The following is a 24,044-nucleotide window of genomic DNA, read 5'->3' on the forward strand; positions in this document are numbered from 1 at the left end:
TTATTAGAGTTAGGTAACTAAATTGTTACTTGTTGATAATAGAGTGAGTGTCTGGGGTTTATTTCATTTGATCACTCCTTTCTAACAGCTTGGGGATGAGAGGCAGCTTATACCATGTTTCACACTTCTTTTAACGGATTATAGATTGAGGCAAGCTTCTCTGGGTGTTTCAGTTTTAATTATCAGTGGAGAGTCAACCTCAGCTTTATAATATAAGGAACCAAAGTGAACAAAAGGAGATGTGATCTTTCCACAGTATGACTAAATCAGGTTGCCAACAAAGTGAAGATGGGAAGTAAAATATAAAACACTTCACATTATTCCCATTTAGATTGTCAGACACTTCGAATATACATTATTTACTTCAAACCCAGGGATTCACAAATTGTCACAAGATATGATCCCTGTCAAGCAGTTGAGAGTTGCCATTGGCTTGTTCCTCCTCCTGGTTTTGATTCAATTACAAGGTAAGACATACAGAAACTAATGGAAGTACTTAATAGTCATTAGAGGGTGAAGGTTTGGTGAAAGCATTGAATCTAGTTCAAGGAAATGGTGATTATGGATTTTATAATCCTCTGTGCTTTCTAATGATTCGTTCTCCAAATGAGGATATTGCGAGTAATAAATCATTTCCCCGTAAATTAGTTGGCCTTCACGTTTAGTGAAGGATTTCTGCGTCTTTCACTCAATCACAATGATTGAATTAAGATACAGATGCAGATTGGGATGTTGTGAACGGCTTGGAGGATAATGATATTCCACCCACTGCCCTTATCCTTCCTGGTGGTAGAAATCATGGATTTTAGAGGTGCTCTTGAACAGGACTTGGAAAATTGCTGCAGTGAATCCTCTAGGACATGTATGGCAGTTATATTGTGCTGGTGATGGAGAAAATTGGTGTTTATGGAAGTGAAAAGGGGTGCTGATTAAATGGGATGCTTTGCTCTGAATGTATTAAGCTCTTTGAGTATGGTCATAACTACACCTATTGAATCAAGACAGGTGGGGTATATTCCAGACATTCCTGGATTTTTCCTTGTTGGTGGTAGAGAGGTATGGGGAGTCACGAGCTAATTTACTCATCATTGAATATCCAACCTCGGCTCCTACACTTCCAGCAGTTCTTTTTTGTGAGAATTGCGCAATTTCCATGTTACAGATTAGTATTTAGATAACAGCTTTTGCAGAAGAAGAACTATCAGGGCATTCGAAGTGAGCAGGAGTAATTGTAAAAGATGGAGGATACAACTAAAGATTATCATCAAATAGGCCAATCTTAAGAATGCTTAAAGACAGGGTGAGTAACTGTGGGTCAGTTCAGGGAGAGAGATGCAGACAGAAAGACCCAGGTGATTGAAAATCCAACAAGACTTGGAAGGTGCCTGGGAAGCTAACAAAATTTTGCAAGATATTATTTTGATATCAGCACAGTAACTTAAAATATCTTTGTCATGTGCTGGTTCTTGACTCACCACCCAAGCTTAAACATAACACATTATGTTTCAGAAATGAATTTTATGAAGTAAACCTTTACAGGCAAAAGAGAAACCTACCCATTCCAAAGGGCAATTGCAAGCTCATAGACCCAGTTGATGATCAAGGAGGTTAGGGCACTGACCAAATAGCTCATCTTGAATGGTGGTGTGCTGTCAGCTCGATGGAATAATTTATTACTTGAAGATAAAGACAGAGATGTTTATGTGGAAGCCAGTGCAGGTGAATAGAGTCATAAAGGTGTATAGCACGGAAACAGACCCAACTCATCCATGCTGACCAGATATCTTAAATTTATCTAGTCCCATTTGCCAGAATTTGGCCCATATCCCTTTAAAACCTTCCTATTCATATAACCATCCAGATCCCTTTTAAATGTTGAATTTGTACCTTCCTCCATCACTTCCACTGGCAGCTCATTTGTATTAAGATAAAACATTTTCCATCCAAAATTTAGTGTTCTCAGTGATGAGTTGGGAAATCCTTAGCTTTGAAGGCTGTCTGTGATGATCAAACTAAATGATGTTGAAAGCGACAGCATGACCTGTTTGCATTAATTGCTTGTCATTTAACGCCGACTGTCGAACAGTTGTATCACACCAATTGTTCAATTTAGTAAAGTTTGTTGTTTAAAGCCACTTGAGCCAAATCACATTGAAATTATTTTTGAAAGAATAACAAATTGTGACAGTAAATATGGAAAGAAACAAACAAAGGGAAAACTGGAGAAACTCAACAGGTCTGGTAGCATCTGTGGAACAGAGTGAATGCTTCAGAGTCCAAAGTGACCCTTCTTCAGAATGTTCTGAAAATGTGTCTCCGTGTTTCTCTATTGTCTGTGTTTGCTTTAGCATCTGCAATGTCTTACTTTTCAAATAAACAATTTGCTTTCACATATATCCACAGGAAGGCAGAAGAAATGTAAAGGAGACGAAAAGCAATGGTGTTTCTTTAGTGACATTGTTAAAAAAAAAAGTGGCTTGTGTTAATTGTCACCAGTTCACACTACAGCTTTGTTGGCCATTATTTTCTGTTCCTATTTCTGATCCTGGATCATAGGATGAGGGAGGGTTAGGCAGACCTGAAACAGGAACAGGAACATTCTGTGGTTCCTACAGATGGAAGCTCATTAAATATATTTAATATTCCCTTTTTTCAAGCAATCAATAAAGATAGAAGCAAATTACTGCAGAGGCTGGAATCTGTACTGAAAACAAAAAATGCTGTAAATCACAGTGGGTCAGGCAGCATCCATGGAGAGAGAGCAAGCTAACGTTTTGAGTCTAGATGACTCTTCATCAGAGCAGACACAATTTCAAAGAGGAGCATGGGAATTATTCTGGAAGTCCTGGTCAATATACATCCCTCAATAATTATTTGGTTATTATCACAATCCTGTTTGTGGAATCCTGTTCTATGCAACTCGATATACTACAATAGCGACTACACTTCTAGTGCTTCAAGGTTTGTGAAACAGTTTGGAATGCCTTAAAAATGTAAAAAAAAAAGTAGAGAAATGTAAATTTTGAATTATTTAATAATGGAAGAGTTGTGAAAACCACAGAGAAGTGAAGGAGAAAGGGAAATTAAGAGGATGAGTCACCTTCCACTCTATATGTTCACCCTGTTCTCAGCATCTGCAAAAGGCATCTGTTTGTTTAACACTTGTTCATTTTTACCTTGATTCACTAATATGTTAACATCTAAATTCTTTGTTTCTTTTCTTTCTCCTTATCTTGCCTTCACTCCTCTTTCAATGACTGTGCTCCCACAACTGTTGTGGGCAAAGTCTTAGAGAGAATTGTAAGGGATAGGATTTATGAACATCTGGATAGGAATAATGTGATCAAGGATAGTCAGCATGGTTTTGTGAAGGGCAGGTCGTGCCTCACAAATCTTATTGAATTCTTTGAGAAGGTGACTAAGGAGGTAGACCAGGGTAAAGCGGTAGATGTGGTATATATGGATTTTAGTAAGGCGTTTGATAAGGTTCCCCATGGTAGGCTACTGCAAAAAATACGGAGGTATGGCATTGAGGGTGAGTTGGAGGTTTGGATTAGGAGTTGGCTGGCTGGAAGAAGACAGAGGGTAGTAGTTGATGGTAAAGGTTCATCTTGGAGTGCAGTTACTAGCGGTGTTCCGCAAGGATCTGTTTTGGGACCATTGCTGTTTGTCATTTTTATAAATGACCTGGAGGAGGGGCTAGAAGGTTGGGTGAGCAAGTTTGCGGATGATACGAAAGTCGGTGGAGTTGTTGACAGTGAGGAAGGATGTGTCAGGTTACAGCGGGATATAGATAAGTTGCAGAGCTGGCAGAAAGGTGGCAAATGGAGTTCAATTTAGGTAAGTGTGAGGTGATTCACTTTGGTAAGAGTAACAGAAAGATGGGGTACTGGGCTAATGGTCGGATACTTGGTAGTGTGGATGAGCAGAGGGATCTTGGTGTCCATGTACACAGATCTCTGAAAGTTGCCACCCAGGTAAATAGTGCGGTGAAGAAGGAATATGGCGTACTGGCTTTTATTGGTAGAGGAATTGAGTTCCGGAGTCCTGAGGTCATGTTACAGTTGTATAAGACTCTGGTGCGGCCGCATCTGGAGTATTGTGTGCAGTTTTGGTCGCCATACTATAGGAAGGATGTGGAGGCACTGGAACGGGTGCAGAGGAGGTTTACCAGGATGTTGCCTGGTATGGTAGGAAGATCATATGAGGAAAGGCTGAGGCACTTGGGGCTGTTTTCATTGGAGAAAAGAAGGTTTACGGGTGACTTGATAGAGGTGTACAAGATGATTAGGGGTTTATATAGGGTTGACCATGAGAACCTTTTTCCACGTATGGAGTCAGCTATTACGAGGGGGCATAGCTTTAAATTAAGGGGTGGTAGGTATAGGACAGATGTTAGGGGTAAATTCTTTACTCAGCGAGTTGTGAGTTCATGGAATGCCCTGCCAGTAGCAGTGGTGGACTCTCCCTCTTTATGGGCATTTAAACGGGCATTGGATAGGCATATGGAGGATAGTGGGCTAGTGTAGGTTAGTGTGGGCTTGGATCGGCGCAACATCGAGGGCCAAAGGGCTTGTACTGCGCTGTATTTTTCTATGTTCTATGTTCTAACAGTCTTAACAATTCAATCATATTCTCTTTATAGCTCATTACTGCCATTGTGGAAAAAGACACTTTACTCAAAAGAGGCTTGGCACTTGCTTATTCCTGAGTAATTAAACAGTGCTGCTCTCTGTTCTCCCTCAATCTTCACTATTCAAGTAGGTTTCCATATCAAAGTTCCATCATTGCCTCAGAAGTATTATAAGCAGTGGAGTAACAGGCCATTCACCCCCAACTACCAAATTCTTTTTTCTTTATTCATTCACCGATGAGGGTATCACTGGCGAGGCAGCATTTATTGCCCATCCCTAATTGCCGAGAGGGCAGTTAAGAGTCAATCACATTTCTATGGGTCTGGAGTCACGTAGGCCAGACCAGGTGAGGATGGCCAATTTCCTTCCCTAAAAGACAATAGTGAACTAGATGGGTTTTTCCGATAATCAACAATGGATTCATGGTCACCATTATATTTTTAAAAATTGAATTCAAAATTGAATCCAGATCTCCAGAACATTATCTGGGTGCCTGGGCTAACAGATCCTTGCCTCTCCCCCTAATTATACTGAAGTACTTATCTCCATCAGCTGTCCTCAGTCTTCTTTCTCCAAGATGTGGAGGTGCCGGTGTTGGACTGGAGTGGACAAGGTCAGAAGTCAGGCAACTCCAGGTTGTGGTCTAACAGGTTTATTTGAAATCACAAGTTTTTGGAGCGCCGTTCCTTCATCAGGGAACATGAGGTTGTGATTCCAAATAAATCTGTTGGACTGTACCTGGTGTCACCTGACTTCTGACCTTCTTTCTCCAAGGCACAGCCAGCCTGCCACTATTAAAGTCACTCCATCTGTTAGTTGCAGAGTAGCAGCAGCATTCTCACATAATAATCTCTCTCCCTGCACTTTCAGATTTATTTGGTCTTCTCCAGTTCCTGGTCTATATGCTGGCCCTCAGCAACATTATTTGTAAGCCAAGGTTCAGTTTTCACACATAGTTCATAACTTCACTCAACGTAAGAACTGGTTGCGTGCTTGTGCAACATCACATCCTGAATGAACCATAACAACTTACTATCGAAAGGTCAATTCTATATTTTCGAACTTCAGGATTTCCACAGTAGTCATCAATTCCATCTTATGATCAGGTAGAATCCAATGGTGTATAACCTTGATTTGACTTTCAGCCAAGCTTCAAACCACTTTAATTATCTCCCCATCATCTCCCTTTGCCCTTCTAATTTCTATATGTTTGTCACCTCCACACCTGAATTTTTCAAACTCTTCTCATTTGCCTTTGAAGGTTCCAATTCAGGCCACACCTCCATCTTATCCCATACTAAGTCCTGCTCTCCCAGTGTCTTCATCAATATCTATTGTCAGTTCTTTCTCCAAAGTGTATTGACTGCAAAATTCTCCTTCTCAATCATATTTCCCTTCAGGGTAATGCTCTAACTTATCACTGAAACCTCCTGCGACAGTAGGCACCAACTCACACCTTGTACTGTTTGCACCTCTCATTTATCGTGTGTTAACAATCCACGGTAAAACCATCAGAATGGGGGTTACCTCTGTGGCTATGTCCTCGTGATGGTCAGTCTTGATGACCTTCTCAACTTACAGCAATGCTCCTCCAATTTTCACTAAAGAAGTGCATCAGTGCAACAAGTTTAGATCTTTCAGGAAGAATCTCTTCTCTCACATATTCCTTCACATTTCACTCAACGGTCCCCGTACTTGGGAAACAACCACAATAACAACAGCTTGTATTCATGTGGAGCCTTTAGCGTGGCAAGCCATTCTATTGTAGTTCACAGGAATGTTATCAAAGAAAATTTGACACAGAGTCATGGAAGGAAATAATGGCTAGGTTGGAGACGGACATAAGGCTTTAAGGAGTGTCTAAGTGGAGGAAAGAGAGCTTAAAAAAAGAACCAAAAGCTTCAGTGAGGGAGGGGATTGAGGCCTGGACAGTTAAAAGGGATGGTCACCAATGCATGATTACGAACAGGATTTTCAGATGCAGACTATATATATAGTATATGAATAAATATATAGTGTATGAATGAATATATATATATATATACATATTATATATAAGTATTTAGAATATATATAAAATATGTATATTTATATTTGTTACCTGTCAGCAGCTATTCTCTCTTTATCCCATGGTAACAGCCTTTGACTATAAGGATTTCAATTATCTTGGCCAATTTTGAGTGGCTAATATTTTATGTTGATTGTGAGTCACATCTAAATTTTAATAGAGACAAAAGTCCATAATCATAGAGTGATGGATTCATACAGTACAGAAACAGACCCTTTGGTTAAACCAGTCCATGCCGAACAAAATCCCAAACTAAGCTAGTCCCACCTGCCTGCTCCTGGCCCATATTCCTCCAAACCTTTCCTATGCACATATCTATCCAAATGTCTTTTAAATATTGTAATTGTTAGCATCTGCTACTTCCACAGGAAGTTCATTTCACACATGAATCACTGTCTGTGTAAAATATTTGCCTTATGTCTTTTTAAAATCTCTCTCCTCTCAGCTTTAAAATGGATTAACAATAACAGAACTGTGTTTTATTAAGAAAAGATTGTTTGTGCCTTTCGCTTGATTACAATTTTGAAATTATACAAATATATGATCTTGTTTGTTCTCTCTTTCAGAAAACACTACATCCACCTGTTCAGTGAGAGTAGGATACCCCAGAGCTAAGTTAAACTGTAGTGTTGGAGACAGTCTAACACTGAATTGTACAGTTCTGTTCTGCCCTCAAGATCTTCTTGTGACTTACTGGTGTAAGATACTTATGAACACCTGTCAGCGACTGAATAGTTCAAAGAATCAGCAGCTCAATTCACATTCTTCTGAAAACACTGAAAGAATGTTACTAGTGGTTTTCACAGTCCCTTCTGTTACCTTGGCCGACAGTGGCAGATATTCCTGTCATGCTCAACAAAATGGTGTGGAATCACAGGGACACTCGATTATTGTGAACGTATTTGGTAAGGATTGCTTTCTGTATAGACATACCCGTTTAGTTCTGTGAACATTGTGTTGATCAAGGTATGGCAGTTAGCACAGTAATCTCATTTCAGGAAACCAGTACCAGCATAAAATGTTTTCAGGTCAGGTACAAAATAAAGCTCCTTTACATACCCCAGTTAAGCACTCTGACACCACATAGTGGTAATTCATTCATGATGTACATGTAAGCAACAGGTCAATGCAAGACTATTAGATCAGGGCGAAACCAAAGGATATTACAAGACCAATGGGTTAAAGGGTGTCACCAGTGGATCACTCACATCACACAAATGAAATATTTAAATTTAGTTTGATCAGATTTTAAGTAAAACGTTGCATAATTTCTAACATGTTTATTTCATTATGGGATGTAGATGTTGCTGTCAAGACTGGAATTAATTGTCCATTCCAAGTGATCCAGATGCAACTTCAGAGGGCAGTGAAAAATCCACACATTCTGCTAAGGGTAGAATTTCTCGTTGGGATTAAATGGAGTCATAGAGTCATACAGATGTACAGATGAAACAGACCCTTCAGTCCAATTCGTCCATGCTGACCAGATATCCCAACCCAATCTAGTCCCATCTGTCAGCACCCAGCCCATATCCCTCCACACCCTTCCAATTCATATAACCATCCAGATGCCTTTTAAATATTGCAATTGTACCAGCCTCCACCACTTCCTCTGGCAGCTCATTCCACATACACACCACCATGAAAAAGTTGCCCCTTAGGTTCCTTTTATATCTTTCCCATCTCACCCTAAACCTATGAACTCTAGTTCTGGAATTTGCCCACCCCAGGGAAAAGATTTGGCTATTTACCCTATCCATGCCCCTCATTATTTTATAAACCTCTATAAGGTCACTCCTCAACCTCTGACACTATAGGGAAAACAGTCCCAACCTCTCCCTGTAGCTCAAATCCTCCAGCCCTGGCAACATCCTTGTAAATCTTTTCTGGACATTTTATCACAAGAACAACCCCTGCCCAACAGGTCCATTCTTGTACCTTTCTGCTCCACATGGTAGGTAAAAGACTTACTATCCAATTGAATGATGCTTGGTCATCAGCCAAATAACCTTTTCCCCCTGATTTTTGATATTTTTATATCAAATATTTAAAGAGGATTCTAAAAAAAAATGATCCTTTTGAATATCTCTATGATTTTCTCCAGGTTTCCACATAGCAGTATCATGGAAACTTATCAGTTCCTGCAGACTCCAGGCCAATTTTGGAGCCTGAACTATGGGACTTGGAGTCATATTTAAGCCAGATCAGATAAGGAGGTGATTTTTCCTGTCCTCAAGGATTTCACTAAAGCCGTTAAGTTTTTATGATCAATATTAATTTGTGTCTTTTACAGTTGTTTTACTTACAGTTGGATTCTTTTTAAAACCAGAATATAAATTCTCAAAAATCCAAAGAACTGTAGATGCTGGAAATCAGAAACTGCTGGAGAATTTCAGTAATATCTATGGAGAGAAAGTAAATTTAATGTTTTGGGTCCGGTGACCATTCTTTAGATTCTCCACAGATGCTACCCAGGCCGGCTGAGGTTTTCCAGCATTTTCTAATATTTGTATAATTTCTCAAACTGCCATTGTGGGATTTGAACTTGATTTTCCAGAACTGGCTTTATAGATTATGAGTCTATAATGTAATATTACAACTAAGGCAAGTAATGAAATTATAGAAATATATATATATATAACAGAATGTCCTGATTGTTCTCTCTTTCAGAAAATACAAAAACTGCCTGCTCTCTCTCGATACTGCACCAGAGGGCAGTTTTTAATTACAGTGTTGGAGATAGTCTAACCTTGAATTGTACAGTTCAGTTCTGTGTTAATGAAGTACAACTGCCTGAGGCTCACTGGTGTAAGATGTATGGAAATCTTTGTCAGCCAGTGACTGGAAGGACTCATTATCCAAACATAAGCTATTCTCTTCAGGGCAGGGAAATGAAGATGTCAGTGATACACACTGTTACTCATGTTGAGCTGAGTACAAGCGGCTTTTACCAGTGTCAAGCAACACAAGGAGCTGTAACCACAGTGGGCCAGCTTGTTCGTGTAAATGTGACAGGTAAACATAGATTTTCTTTGTTTCACTTTATTGAGGTTACTTACATCATGATAGCATGGTCAAGCAGCCAACCGTTCCTCAAGTGACGTGCTGCTGCTAACCTTGACTTGCACAATGGGTTGACTTGCTATCTACAGCAGTTAGGGCCATTATCTGCCTCATTGCAAAGAGGGCCGAAGAATCCTCAATCATCCAACCATAGAATATATTGGAAAATCTTGGAGAAATGACTGAGATAATCAGAGAATGCCTTTTTATAATTTGTTGTTGCGTTCAACCTAATCTAGTCTACAATTTGATTTCTTTGAGTACGTTCAAATTGCGAAGGAGTTAGATTAAGTAGACATAGAATTATGCACAGAATTTTCCATTGTAGAGGACATAATTTAAAGGGACACGAGGGCAACTTTTTTACATTCAGGGTCATTTATATATGGAATGAATTCCCAGAAGAAGTGGTTGATGCAAGTACAGTTACAACATTTAAAAGATATTTGGGCAGGTAAATGATTAGGAAAGGTTTAGAAGGATATGGATCAAATGCAGCAAATGGGACTAGTTTTGTTTGGGAAATCTGGTCAGCATTGGTCAAGATGGAGTGAAGGGTCTGTTTCCCTGTTGTACGACTCTATGACTAATCACGAGAAATGTGACAAAGCATGAAAGAATAAAAATGATCAGATATTTTAGAAAAACTCATAAATTTTCCCTTTAAGCCTTGAGTGGTGACTTCAGAATCACGCCTTTGAGTCGGAACTACCTTATTTCCATGGATTTGAGTTTCATTAAAAACCCGACTCACTCAATTTACATTGCAGATAAAACAAAACTGGGCAGCACGGTGGCAGCTGGGCAACACAGTGGCACAGTGGTTAGCACTGCTGCCTCACAGCGCCAGAGACCCGGGTTCAATTCCCGCCTCAGGCAACTGTCTGTATGGAGTTTGCACATTCTCCCCCTGTCTGTGTGGGTTTCCTCCGGGTGCTCCGGTTTCCTCCCACAATCCAAAAATGTGCAGGTTAGTGTTAGGTGTAGGGGAATGGGTCTGGGTGGGTTGCTCTTTGGAGGATCGGTGTGGACTTGTTGGGCCGAAGGGCCTGTTTCCACACTGTAAGTAATCTAATCTAATCAAAACTGCAACGCACTAACCGTTTGACCTGGCCATCAGGCAACTGCTTCCTCGGCAGAGTGTCCTTGCAGAGTGTTCTTCCACCTCCATTCCTTCAATCTCACCACAGCACATTGGCGAACAACAGTCCTCACTTGAACATCAACCCTGGTCTTGGACTAACTAAATATCACCTCAGGCTTTCAACTACTTTAGACCAGATGGACACCCATCAACTGCATGCTTCTGCTTAGTCACTTTATGCACAGAGGCAGCCTCAGATCTTATGCATCAACACAGGATGCTTTAGTTCTAACGTGGATCTTATCACTCTTAACTTGTTTTCATCATGCTCATTTACTTTAGCATTTACCTGGAGCCCATCAGTCTCTGGTTGGATAACATCGCTTGCTTGACACACAGGTTCTTGTGTGTTCAGCTACACGCTGTCACTCTCTGCTACTTCACTCTGAATTTATCACAGTGGGAGCACTGAACAGTCAGTCAGACAATGGGCAGACATGGCACGGGATGGCACCAGGCTTCATCAACACCAGAGCTGCCACACGCACCAGAAGCTTACACTGCAAAGCCACTGCATGTTCTTCAAGTAAATACGAACGTGTGAAAGAAATACAGTGCTCGAGACGTCGCGGTTATGAGATTAGAAGTGAAAAATGGAAGATTGCATGACCAAATACATCCTGGGCACTGTTCTTTTCTTTTGGAGGACTGTGCACAGTTGCAACTTCCAGGACTGAAGATTAATGCTGCGAATTATATTGGCATGCCACTTGCTATGCAGGGACCCTTGGAGTGTGTGCACGGCAGAGGGAACCCTAATCCTGGGACATGACAGACTGGGCACCACATTTTAACTGCACATGCGAAAATTCAGTCCATTGTTTCAAGCTGTTGGTGCAGTCAAACATAAGACAGTCACTAAGAACTTATGTGTAATTTCTTTACCCATAATGTTTAAAACATAGGAACAGCTCCCAAAAAGACAAGTTGAGATGAGTAGCATAGACACAGTTAGGGGAAAACTACATAAGCATACAGGATAGGAAGAGTAGAAGTGTACAATGGTACAGTCAGATGAAATTGAGCCAAGAACACCCAAGTAGTTCACAAATGCCAGAATAGGTCAGTTTGCTTGATCAGCCTGATTCTGTGGTGTAGACCTGATATTCCAGAAACATTGTTAGATTTATCCCTGATGCCATGTGATGGCAGTGGACTTCTGCAAACTGCAAAAGACCTGTGATGATGACAGATCAACAATAGCAATAGAGATCCATTAACAATGAAAAAGCAGTGTTTTATGGCATTATATCATTTGGAAGTCCAATAATATTTGAATGCTGGTTAAACACTATGAGATTGGCTCAGTTGATAAAATTCTTGACTCCGAGGAACAGGTGATGGTCCAAGCCAAACTAAAGCACTTTTAATTCATGCACAGGATGTAATATAGCTTTGTTGGAGGCACAGATGAAATATTAAACTGACAGTTATAATTCCAATTGATGTTATTACTGTTCAGCTCAAATCTCAGAATGAAACCTGGCTTGTTAGACCCTAACTTTATTTTGTTTCAAACTATGGAGGTTAGGTACAGAACACATTTACAAGAGGCTGTCAGTGTGCTTTTAACACAGGAATAAAATTATTCTTAAACAAGAAATAATAAAATTATCCATGTTACACTAGAGAGAATGAAAGTCTAGAAAGATTTAATTATAGACATCAGAAAAAAGTTGATCTTCACACTACTTTTATCTCAACAATATGCTTTATTATGATCGATTGGCCCCAGCTCAAGTTAATACGAAGTAAGTCCGATCCTGACAGGAATCTGGTTGGATAGATCATAACTTCTTTTTATTTTTGTGGCTGAAATGATCTTTTACTAAACATAAGCACTCAATGTTGCAGTTTTTAGTTTAACAATAAAAATGTTTATTAACAACAGAACTGAAGATAAACAAAGAAAAAAAAACCCTGTTCCTGTATTACACAGATTGAAAGGATTTTAAACAGATGATAAAAGTCGAGCACTGTTTATAGATTGAACAGAAACTTGGCTTTGTATCAGAATCAATGCATCCTGTATAGCTTCCAAACATTGTTACAACTCTAAGAACATCTAACGCTGTACTTCTCGCAAGACCCAGTCCAGCTCATTCCCCACAGAGGGAGTGACTTTTTCTTTTTAATACTTTGATGGGCTTAAAATATTTAAAATTTCTACTCATCTGCTGGAACTCCAGATAACTTTTCTTAATTATTAATATTATGCTCCTGACTTAACTTCTATTGCTATACTATTCCTGAAACAGCTTCAATTCTTTTGCTAGTTTGTTTTTAAAAACTTTAAAAAACTGACTGCATTCCAACATCTCAATCTGGGATCAATCATAACTTCTCAATCTATGATAATCTCATTATGTTAAACTTCCTTTCTTAGGAATACTGCTGGCATCTTACTTCACTAAAAGACTTCTGAACACCTGATGTGTTTCTCTCCCTAGGAACTCTAGGTAACTTCCTCTCTCTTGGAATCATGGGTATTGTAGTTTCAGATACTAATTATTGATTCCAAATAAAAACTAAAAGAACTGCAGAAGCTGTAAATCAGAAATAAAAACAGAAATTGTTGGAACAGCTCAGCAGGCCTGGTAGCATCTGTAGGAAGAAATCAGAGTTAATAGTTCAGGTCCAGTTCTGAAGAAGACTCACTGGATCCGAAACTATAACTCCGATTTCTCTGCACAGATGCTGCCAAACCTGCTGTTCTTTTCCAACAATTTTTTATAAAATTCTAAATACCCAGACAAACCTATATGCTTAACTTAAAATTCCAAGTAGCCAAACTTGCAGTAATTGTTATTAGGATATGTATATACATAAATGTCACAGTTTCATCACACCTTACAATACTTCAGTGAGAACTATCTTCACACTAAAGCTCCCTGTTCACACTCCAATTGGGACAGTTGCAACCAATTTTCTCATGATGATTTTCTATGTAGTAGATGCTTTAGATGCCTTTTGCTTTTATCGGATGTCTCCCCGAGACACCTGAAACAACCGCAAACTAAACTTGGTATTACTTTAAACTTTAGAACAAATACCAAGTTCCTAGATTCAGCGATCCAGCTGACCTGCCTCAAACCTCTGGCACTCCCACACAAACTAACTCATCTTGGATTGTTTCATTTCTATGCATGTCGAGACTCCAGCCACTCGGTGAAAGTAGGGTTTTATTTGATCTCAAATACACTGAATTATTTACCCCAGTAGTTTAAAACCTCAGTGAAATGCATGTAAAGAGAATAAATCTCCAGATTCTCTGATATCATTCATAGTGCAAAGATAAAGTGAATCTAAACCATGTCACCCTGACTTAATGAATAAAATATAAACTGTAAATTCAACTTAAAGTTACACATTAGCTCTTAACACAACACTCCAATTTGTCTGTTGTGAATGTAACAGCCCTTGGGTTAGCATTTGACGAAAAATGCGTATGTTGCCTAGTCTTCTAGCCCCCTCCTCCTCCTTACGTCACCACCAAAAAACTAAAAGAATGGAAGATGTACTTAATTTAGCATTGATGGTATATTGCTGTGTACGTACTGATGATTGTGGTTGCCTGTACAAGGACAATGACTGGTCTTCATTGTGTTAAAAATTTAATATTTTCTACAATTTAATTTGTTTTTGTGTATCTTCCAGAAGGTTCACCAACACATTCCGTGTGGAGGTGGTACAACATCGGCAGATGGGTCGCATTTGGTTTGATGGCCATGATGCCTATATCATTGTGTATCCTGGGGTGTGGCTAAGGTAGCGACCAAGACAAGATTTTAACACTTCCATTAGTTAATAAAGATATTAATTTGTAACAGGATTCTGGGGCCCTCAGAACTGCACATGTACAAAGCCAGAAGCCTGATGGTCACAAGGTGTTGGTCCTTGGGTCTCACCTACCTATTTGAGGTTTGCTGTAGGCAACGCCTGTGCCTCTAGAAACAGAACACACTAAAAGAAAAAAAACAATTTGGCCCCTTCCTAACTCTCCTCATTAGCAGTAGCTATTCTGAAGAAGGGTCACTAAACTGGAAACATTGATTCTGTTTTCTCTCCACAGATGCTGCCAGCACTATTGAGTTTCTCCAGCAATTTCTGTTCTTGTTTCGATATTAGATAAACTAGAGAAGCTGGGATTGTTCTTATAGCAGAGAACACTACGAGGAGTCTTTTTTATCCTTTGTGGGACATAGGCATCACTGGCTGGCTAGCATTTATTGCCCATCCCTATTTGCCCTTGAGAAGGTGAGGGTGAGTTGCCTTCTTGAACCGCTGCAGTCCACCTGCTGTGGATTGACCCACAATGCCCTGAGGGAAGGAATTCCAGGACTTTGACCCATTAACAGTGAAGGAATGGCAATATATTTCCAAGTCAGGATGGTGAGTGGCTCGGAGGGGAACATGCCAGAGCTGGTGTTCCCATGTATCTGCTACTGTTGTCCTTCTGGATGAAGATGGTTATGGGTTTGGAAGGTACAGTCTGAGGACCTTTGGCAAATTTCTGCAGTGCATCGTAGATAGTACTACAGAGCACTGGTGGTGGAGGGAGTAGATGCTTGTGGATATAGTGCCAATCAAGTAGGCTGCTTTGTCCTGGATTGTATCAGGTTTCTTGAGTGTTGCTGGAGCTGTATCCATCCAGGCAAGTGTGGAGTATTCCATCACACTCCTGAGTTGTGCCTTGTAGAAGGGATCACAGCACCAGGGACCCAGGCTTGTTTCTGCCCTCAGGCAACTGACTGTGTGGAGTTTGCACATTCTCCCTGTAATGCATGGGTTTCCTCCAGGTGCTCTGGTTTCCTCCCACAATCCATAGATGTGCAGGGTACATGGATTAGTCAGGCTAAATTGTTTATAATATTCAGGGATGTGCAGGCTAGACGGATTAGCCATGGAAAATGTGGGTTACAGGGACAGGACGGGGGTGTGGGTCTGAGTGGGATGCTCTTCAGATGGTCAGCATGGACTCAATGGGCTGAATTGTCTGCTTCCGTGCTGTAGCGATTCGATGATGGACAAGCTTTGGGGAGTCAGGAGGTGAGCTACTCACTGCAGTATTTCTAGCCTCTGACCTGCTCTTGTAGCCACTGTAATGAGCTGAAAATGTGTTGCTGGAAAAGCGCAGCAGGTCAGGCAGCATCCAAGGAACAGGAGAATCGACGTTTCGGGCACGAGCCCTTCTTCAGGAATGAGGAAAGTGTGTCCAGCAGGCTAAGATAAAAGCTGGGAGGAAGGACTCGGGGGAGGGGCGTTGGAAATGCGATAGGTGGAAGGAGGTCAAGGTGAGGGTGATAGGCCGGAGTGGGGGTGGGGGCGGAGAGGTCAGGAAGAAGATTGCAGGTTCGGAAGGCAGTGCTGAGTTCGAGGGATTTGACTGAGACAAGGTGGGGGGAGGGGAAATGAGGAAACTGGAGAAATCTGAGTTCATCCTTTGTGGTTGGAGGGCTCCTAGGCGGAAGATAAGGCGCTCTTCCTCCAACCGTCGTGTTGCTATGGACTGGCGATGGAGGAGTCCAAGAACCTGCATGTCCTTGGTGGAGTGGGAAGGGGAGTTGAAGTGTTGAGCAACGGGGTGGTTGGGTTGGTTGGTCCGGGTGTCCCAGAGGTGTTCTCTGAAACATTCCGCAAGTAGGCGGCCTGTCTCCCCAGTATAGAGGAGGCCACATCGGGTGCAGCGGATGCAATAAATGATGTGTGTGGAGGTGCAGGTGAATTTGTGGTGGATATGGAAGGATCCCTTGGGGCCTTGGAGGGAAGTAAGGGGGGAGGTGTGGGCGCAAGTTTTGCATTTCTTGTGGTTGCAGGGGAAGGTGCCGGGAGTGGAGGTTGGGTTGGTGGGGGGTGTGGACCTGATGAGGGAGTCACGGAGGGAGTGGTCTTTTCGGAACTCTGATAGGGGAGGGGAGGGAAATATATCCCTGGTGGTGGGGTCCGTTTAGAGGTGGCGAAAATGACAACAGATGATACGATGTATATGGAGGTTGGTGGGGTGGTAGGTAAGGACCAGTGGGGTTCTGTCCTGGTGGCGATTGGAGGGGCGGGGCTCAAGGGCAGAGGACCGGGAAGTGGAGGAGATGCGGTGGAGGGCATCGTCGATCACGTCTGGGGGGAAATTGTGGTCTTTCAAGAAAGAGGCCATCTGGGTTATACGGTCTTGGAACTGGTCCTCCTGGGAGCAGATGCGCCGGAGACGAAGGAATTTGGAATATGGGATGACATTTTTACAGGGGGCAGGGTGGGAGGATGTGTAGTCTAAGTAGCTGTGGGAGTCGGTCAGTTTATAGTAAATGTCCGTGTTGATTCGGTCGCCTGAGATAGAAATGGAAAGGTCTAGGAAGGGGAGGGAGGAGTCTGAGACAGTCCAGGTGAATTTGAGGTCGGGGTGGAAAATGTTGGTAAAGTGGATGAACTGTTCAACCTCCTCGTGGGAGCACGAGGCAGCGCCGATACAGTCATCGATGTAGCGGAGGAAAAGGTGGGGGGTGGTGCCAGTGTAGCTGCCGAAGATGGACTGTCCAGTGCTTCCATTCATTTCTTGAAATCACATGGAGTGAACTGAACTGAATGAAGACTGGTGTCTGATACTGGGGACCACTGGAGCAGATTCAGATATGCATCCATCTGGCACTTCTGGCTGAAGATTTGAACATAACAAGAGAACAAAGACTTCAAATAGTTGGCAAAGGGATCAGAGACAAGCTGAGGATATTTTAGAACAAATTACACAATAACTTTCAAAGGATTGGTTAAATATTTGAAGGGAGAAAATTTGTAGGGCCGTGGGAATAGAGCAGGAAATTGGGCCTAATTGGACAGCACAGGACCAATGGGTCAAATGGCCTCTTCCTATATTTCTATGATGTATTAACCAACAGCAGAATCTCTAAAAGCACTGAGCTTATGTTTGCCCTGGTGTGGATTATCTCCTTATAATTCTCACCTCCACCTGCAGGGGGAGTGTAATGTTATAACATCTTAAAAGCTGGCCTGTGTAAGACGGTTATGTTGTAAACTGTCTCCTTCAATTCAAGGTAAAATGGGATTTTTAGGAGGGGGTAAAAAATGCCTAGTGATAAGTCCATGTGACCTGGTTATCGTTGAAACAGAGCCCCAAGTGAAAATATATTGAAGGTTTTAATATCAGAGCACAAAGGAAAAGGCAGCTGTCTTGTGCAGACTCACCACCTTTGACAAAAGTAGGGTCTGGTGGCATTCAACCAGGTGGGACAGTTACTGATAGGAAGTCTAGATTAGAGTGGAGCTGGAAAAGCACAGCAGGTCATACAGTATCCGAGAAACAGGAAAATTGATATTTCGGGCAAAAGCCCTTTATCAGGACATCGATTTTCCTGCTCCTTGGATACTGGCTGACCTGCTGTGCTTTTCCAGCACCACTCTAATCTAGACTCTGATTTCCAGTATCTGCAGTCCTAATTTTTTGCCTAGTTACTGATAGGAACCCCACCCCACCATTTTCCCATCTGGGCCCTGATTAAGTCCATGGTAGGGAGACCTGCAGATGTCTTTTATGCCCGTCTGTCAAGTGAGGTCCTTAACTTGCCAATTAATGTCTATGTAATTCTGTCATCTTGATGTTTCTGGCATTCACCCAAAAGCAGGCAGTTGTGGGGGCTTTGGGGGGGGGGGGGAGGGGGGGGGAATGAACTCATCATGCAGGAAGCATGAGAAGCAAACCCTGGTATGTCTGCTCATGGGCTCCCAGTGGGACCCCTTACTCAAAGGCACTCAATCTGATTGAGGGAATTGACCTGAGGAAGAGATGAGGGTTGAAAGGTGTGGGGCTGGAAAAGCACAGCAGGTCAGGCAGACATTCCTGATAAAGGGCTAATGCCCAAAATGCTGACTGTCCTGCTCCTTCGATGCTGCCTGACCCGCTTTTCAACCCTCACCTCTTCCTCAGGTGAATTCCCCTCAATCAGACTGAGTACCCTTGAAGAAGGGCTTATGCCCGAAACGTCGATTCTCCTGTTCCCTGGATGCTACCTGACTTGCTGCGCTTTTCCAGCAACACATTTTCAGCTCTGAGTACCCTTGAGTAAGGGGTCCCATTGGGAGCCCATGAGCAGACATATCAGGGTTTGCTTCTCATGCTTCCTGCATGATGAGTTCATTCCCCCCCAAAACTCCAACAACTGGCTGCTGTTGGTGAATGCCAGCAACATCAAAATGTGGTCATTACATAGACATTAATTGGCAAGTTTTCCAATGCCACACTTTTTTACTCTGACTCTACAGCATCCGCAGTCCTTACTTTCTCTCTGAGGGAGAGGTGGACCTGCTGAAATCAACCTTGCCCCAATCTTTCCTGCCAACCTTCCTCATCCTTCCTACCTTGCAGCTGCAGCCTTCCGAACATGACTTGGTTTTAGATAGGTCCTTCTTTGATCTGAGGCCTCGAATGAGAGTAATACCAACAGCAGCCATTGCCTTCCTGGTGGCGCTACTGAGTACAGAAAAGGTTCCAGTCTCTGATTGGCTGAGAGTTTTGAGCAGGCAGGACTTTCGGATAAGGCTCAGTGCTGGCCAGATTTGCTGCTGAGTTGTGCACAATGTGTGAGCTTTACAGAACTAAAGCAACACAAGGTTCTCAGTGACCCAATATCCCAAGCTCAGAGTCAGTCAGACAGAGATTTGGTGAGGCAAAAGTGAGGACTGCAGATGCTGGAAATTAGAGTCTAGATTAGAGTGGTGCTGGAAAAGCACAGCAGGTCAGGAGCAGGAAAATTGATGTTTCGGGCAAAAATCCTTCATTCCTGAAACGTCGATTTTCCTGCTTCTGATGCTGCCTGACCTGCTGTGCTTTTCCAACACTGCTCTAATCTAGACAGAGATTTGGTGAGAACTACCAAAAACAGCTGCTGCTATGATAAGTAAAGGAGAAGGGCTGTTATTGCGTTAACCACCAAGCAGAGTACTTGCCAGAATAGATTCCCAGTTCAACATGCAAGGCTAGTGGAGATTTAAAGATCAAGTAGTCAGCAGGCTGTGCCTTGTTACTGGAAATCCATTTGATTATGCACAAGAATCTGTTTGGGGGGTGGAAATGCCATAATCTACCAATGTACCTCCTGGTTTGCCATAGTCACATGACATTTACCTTGAGGATGTCACTGCAAATATCCATCTTGAAGCCAGTTCAATCAAAACACATTCAATCAAGATTGCTGTACTCTGTGGTTGTAACAATTGGAAGGTTCCTGTGGTGGGGCAGAGAGAGGCATTCTTGCTTGTTGAAACCAGGGGAATCTTGGCACTTTATACATAAGGCAACATCTTTGCTGAGATGGTAGTGTAATATATAGATGAGACATGGGTTTTCAGTTGTTAGGAAGATAATGGGAGTACGTTTTCTGTAATTTGATGTCTTAATTGCCTACTAAGTAATGTTTAGTCGATATTGATTTACTTTGTTTGTTATAGTTAAAGTCTTAAACTGTGAAATCTTGTCATGAAATCCTTTGCATTACTCATGGGCAAGTTCAGTTTTTTAAAAAATTAACTGATCTGAATGGAGATCATGGCAATAATGATATAAACTTTGTGGCTGTGGGATAACAAATATTTTGTTTGCAGGACAATATTCAGTTGACATCACCACTGATCCTTGCTGTTCTCTACAATTCATCAACCATTGGTAGCTCCAAAAGGAACAACATCTGGCCACGACATATCCCACAAGCAAAACCACACTGAAGCAGCACTCTTCAGACAGCCCAGCATTCAATACGACCTTATTAATTAAAATTCACAGAAAGATTTCATGCTAGCAAGAACACAGGCTATAGCAATTATGCAGAATCGTATCTTCTTGTAGAGAAAACAGATTATGGAGTGGATTTTACGTGCCGCTGCTAATACATCTAAAGGCAATTATGCTGATGGTGGTGCTGGTACTGTCATAAAATTCAGCTTGATGATTCACTCTTTTTGTTTCATAATAAATTCCAGAAATAAATGTTCTAAGAAAGTGTTGCAATTTCTTTCAGGAACGAATATCTCACTTTAAATAGCAGAGGTGATCAGCAATTAAATGATCTAAATTTTAGACTTCACTACCGTTAGAACACAGGTTATTTATAAGTAACTGTTCTATCTACTCCTCAAATTCAACCAAGTTTCCAAGATATTGAGGTTGAAGATTTTATGAAACGTATTGTATATACAATGGTATTTAGCCATACATGTCAAACAAAGAATTTGCCATCATATCTGGGAGTCTCAGAAACCCTACTTTAATCAGGTTGACCAAACTCTTTGAAACTCAAATTGTCATTAGCATTTGTGACTTTTATACCTTTCTTACACATGAATGATGTGATCTGCTATCTATATCTTGATAATACACAGCCACATAAAAACGTCTCCAAGTAAGGAAATCAATCAGTACCAATAGCTTATCCACTCTCAGTAACATGCTGCTTTCCTCACCAATGAGAGCTTTATAACTTCAAGCTAAAAAGAATCAGGAGAGTTTACATTGTGTGCATTTCCCACATTTTCTAAATCTATTTGATCATGTGTCAGTCAACAGTAATTTGATTTAAACTCAGAAGTGGAACATGAAAGCATGACATAGATACTCTGTCCTAACAGCCAGAGGTCAACTCTACAATAATTCACTCAGGTTAACATAAGTAAACTTGTAAACCTTATTAGTTCTAGCATCCTTAACTTGGCTAAAGTAAGACCATACCGCTTTCTTTTCTCACTTGTGATTGCCACCTGTGTTTTCATGCAATCAAAGCCAACAACCTCTCTCACTCTTTCCTTTCTCTCTTTCTTTTAAAAATCACACAACACCAGGTTATAGTCCAACAGGTTTAATTGGAAGCATACTAGCTTTCAGAGTGACGCTCCTTCATCAGGTGGTAGTAGAGGGCTCAGTCCTAACACACAGACTTTATAGCAAATATTTACAGTGTGATGTAACTGAAATTATACATTGAAAAATTGATTGCCTGTTAAGTCTTTCATCTGTTTGAATACCATGATAGTTTCACTTCTTTCATGTGTAAATCACAAAACCTTTTTTTAAAAGGTTGCCATAAATTCTGTGTTAGGATTGAGCTCTCCACTATCACCTGATGAAGGAGCAATGCTCCGAAAGCTAGTGTGCTTCCAATTAAACCTGCTGGACTATAACCTGGTGTTGTGTGATTTTTAACTTTGTACACCCCAGTCCAACACCGGCTTCTCCAAATCTCTTTCTTTTGTCCTTCTCTTTCACTCATTCCACATCGTTCCCTCCATCTCTCTCTCCATCCTTCCTGCTCCTTCCCTTCACCTCTCCTCAGCCCAACTCCACATCTTCTTCCTATTCTCACTTTCTAATTAAATGGGTGACTGTAAAGGTCAATCCAAGTTCATTGGTCACTTTTTCAAATTTGCTGTAGATCTGATGCTATTTTAAGATTTACAATTTAAATATCACAATCTTCTCATTAACAAAGGCTAAAAGCCAACATTCTTACAATTATATTAGCACTCTAAGTTGGTCTGATTGACTCTTTCTGAATATAAGAACAGAGGATATAACCTTAAGGTACAGGGCTCTGCGGTGCAGTGTCCCAAACGCTCGGCCAGGAGCCTGAGTTGAAGTCCCAACTACTCCAGAGATGTGTAACCACAACTTTGAACAGGTTGATTTTTAAAAAATCTATAACCTTAAGGTTACCACAAACCTGACATATATGAAAGGCTGGAAGAAATCTGAAATGTTGAAAGATAACCTTTTAGGGAAAGCAGGATCTATTACAACAGAGCAAGCTAATCAGCAGAAAAGGCTACCTGGTCCATTAATCCCATCATCAGTAATGATGGCTGAAGTATTATGATTAATGGCACAGGCCTTGTTCTTCCCCAGTATGGGGTGGAAAGCCGCAGTCCTGCCTTTGCTGACAGCTTCCCCTCTCTACATGGCCCTTATCCCTTGATTGCCTCCCACCCAGCATGCCCAGAAAGTCAGCTACAATGCCTGCTGCTGCAAAACTTCATTGCTGTGCAGCCAGCAGCATCCACCCCTGAAATGGCACAATTACTCACAATGGATGCCAGCCTCTGATTGACCATCAGCTTCAGGTGAGGCAGGAATATTGCCGTCCAAGGAAGTGATGTGCCAAAATGCCGACCAGCTGCACACTTTCCAGTTTGTGGTGGTTGATGGGGGAGGGGTGACATGCATATTGTCCTCACAGTTTGAAAAGATAACAGGAAATCAAGGCAAAGTATTATGAGGAGTTCTCCACAGCCTGAACGCTTCAAGTACCCTGAATTATAAGCTAAATATGGTGTACATGAGAGTGTTGTAGACATACTGATCTTCAGATCGCCAGGAAATACAATAAAACTGTAAAACTGTGTGAGGCTCTTTAACCAAGCTGTACTGTTGTACCTACTGAGGCCCTTGTGGGCTGAAAGCACAGTCTTGAGGTTTGAAGTTCAGCTTGGTCCAGAGACTTGGCCTAGGTGGTCTGAAGGTTCAGTGTTGTCACGGACTTGGTGAAAAGTCTAAAATCAGAGCACGTTTTTAAAAAATAATCTTTATTCTTATGCTGAACTTTTATTGATTATTCTTTCAAGTCTGTAACAAATATTTATGTATCTGTACCGAGGTACCCTGTACCTAAGATGATGCCAAAGCAGCAATATTACAAACCTTTCTCTGCACTTATTTGAGTGCACATGACACTAAAGCTAATTCCTTTAGTTTGCTCATAACTGAACATTGCATATCAATCTGTCATGGATTCACCTTCATTAGATTAGATTTTATCATGTAGGTCCTCAAACTAATGGGCTAAACAATTCTTATTCTCACTTTTCAGGAGAATGTAAAATTGGAATGTAAAATGCCCAGTGGCATTATTGCTGGATTATTAATCCAGAAACCCAGGGACCAGAGTTTGAATCCCACCATTTGAATTCAAGTTGAATTAAAATATCTGAAATTAGTAGTCTAATGACCATGAAGCCATTGTTGACTGTTAGGGAAAACCCAATTGGGGGTTCACTAGTGTCATTTAGGGGAGGAAACTAGTGTCATAGAGTCATAGAGATGTACAGCATGGAAGCAGACCCCCTCGGTCCAACTCGTCCATGCCGA

The 24,044-nt window shown here is 41.4% G+C and overlaps 1 protein-coding gene across 1 annotated transcript; it reads left to right on the forward strand.

Moving 5' to 3' along the window:
* The first annotated feature begins 325 nt into the window (after positions 1 to 325).
* LOC122563611 (uncharacterized) lies at positions 326 to 20,902 on the forward strand. Its single transcript, XM_043717563.2, has 5 exons — positions 326 to 467; positions 7,269 to 7,607; positions 9,373 to 9,717; positions 14,567 to 14,677; positions 20,516 to 20,902. Exons 1-4 carry the CDS (start codon positions 398 to 400, stop codon positions 14,674 to 14,676), a joined length of 864 nt encoding a protein of 287 aa, XP_043573498.2. The 5' UTR covers positions 326 to 397; the 3' UTR covers position 14,677; positions 20,516 to 20,902.
* Positions 20,903 to 24,044: the final 3,142 nt, after the last annotated feature.

The sequence above is a fragment of the Chiloscyllium plagiosum genome, unplaced genomic scaffold (genome assembly GCF_037043375.1).
Source record: "Chiloscyllium plagiosum isolate Xiang-an unplaced genomic scaffold, Cpla_swu_hap1 HiC_scaffold_30, whole genome shotgun sequence".
Classification (NCBI taxonomy): domain Eukaryota; kingdom Metazoa; phylum Chordata; class Chondrichthyes; order Orectolobiformes; family Hemiscylliidae; genus Chiloscyllium; species Chiloscyllium plagiosum.

Coding starts and splice junctions, on each gene's coding strand:
- LOC122563611 (XM_043717563.2), top strand. CDS start 398: ATGATCCCTGTCAAGCAGTTGAGAGTTGCCATTGGCTTGTTCCTCCTC. Junction 468..7,268: donor GGTTTTGATTCAATTACAAG/GTAAGACATACA, acceptor TCTCTCTTTCAG/AAAACACTACATCCACCTGT. Junction 7,608..9,372: donor GATTATTGTGAACGTATTTG/GTAAGGATTGCT, acceptor TCTCTCTTTCAG/AAAATACAAAAACTGCCTGC.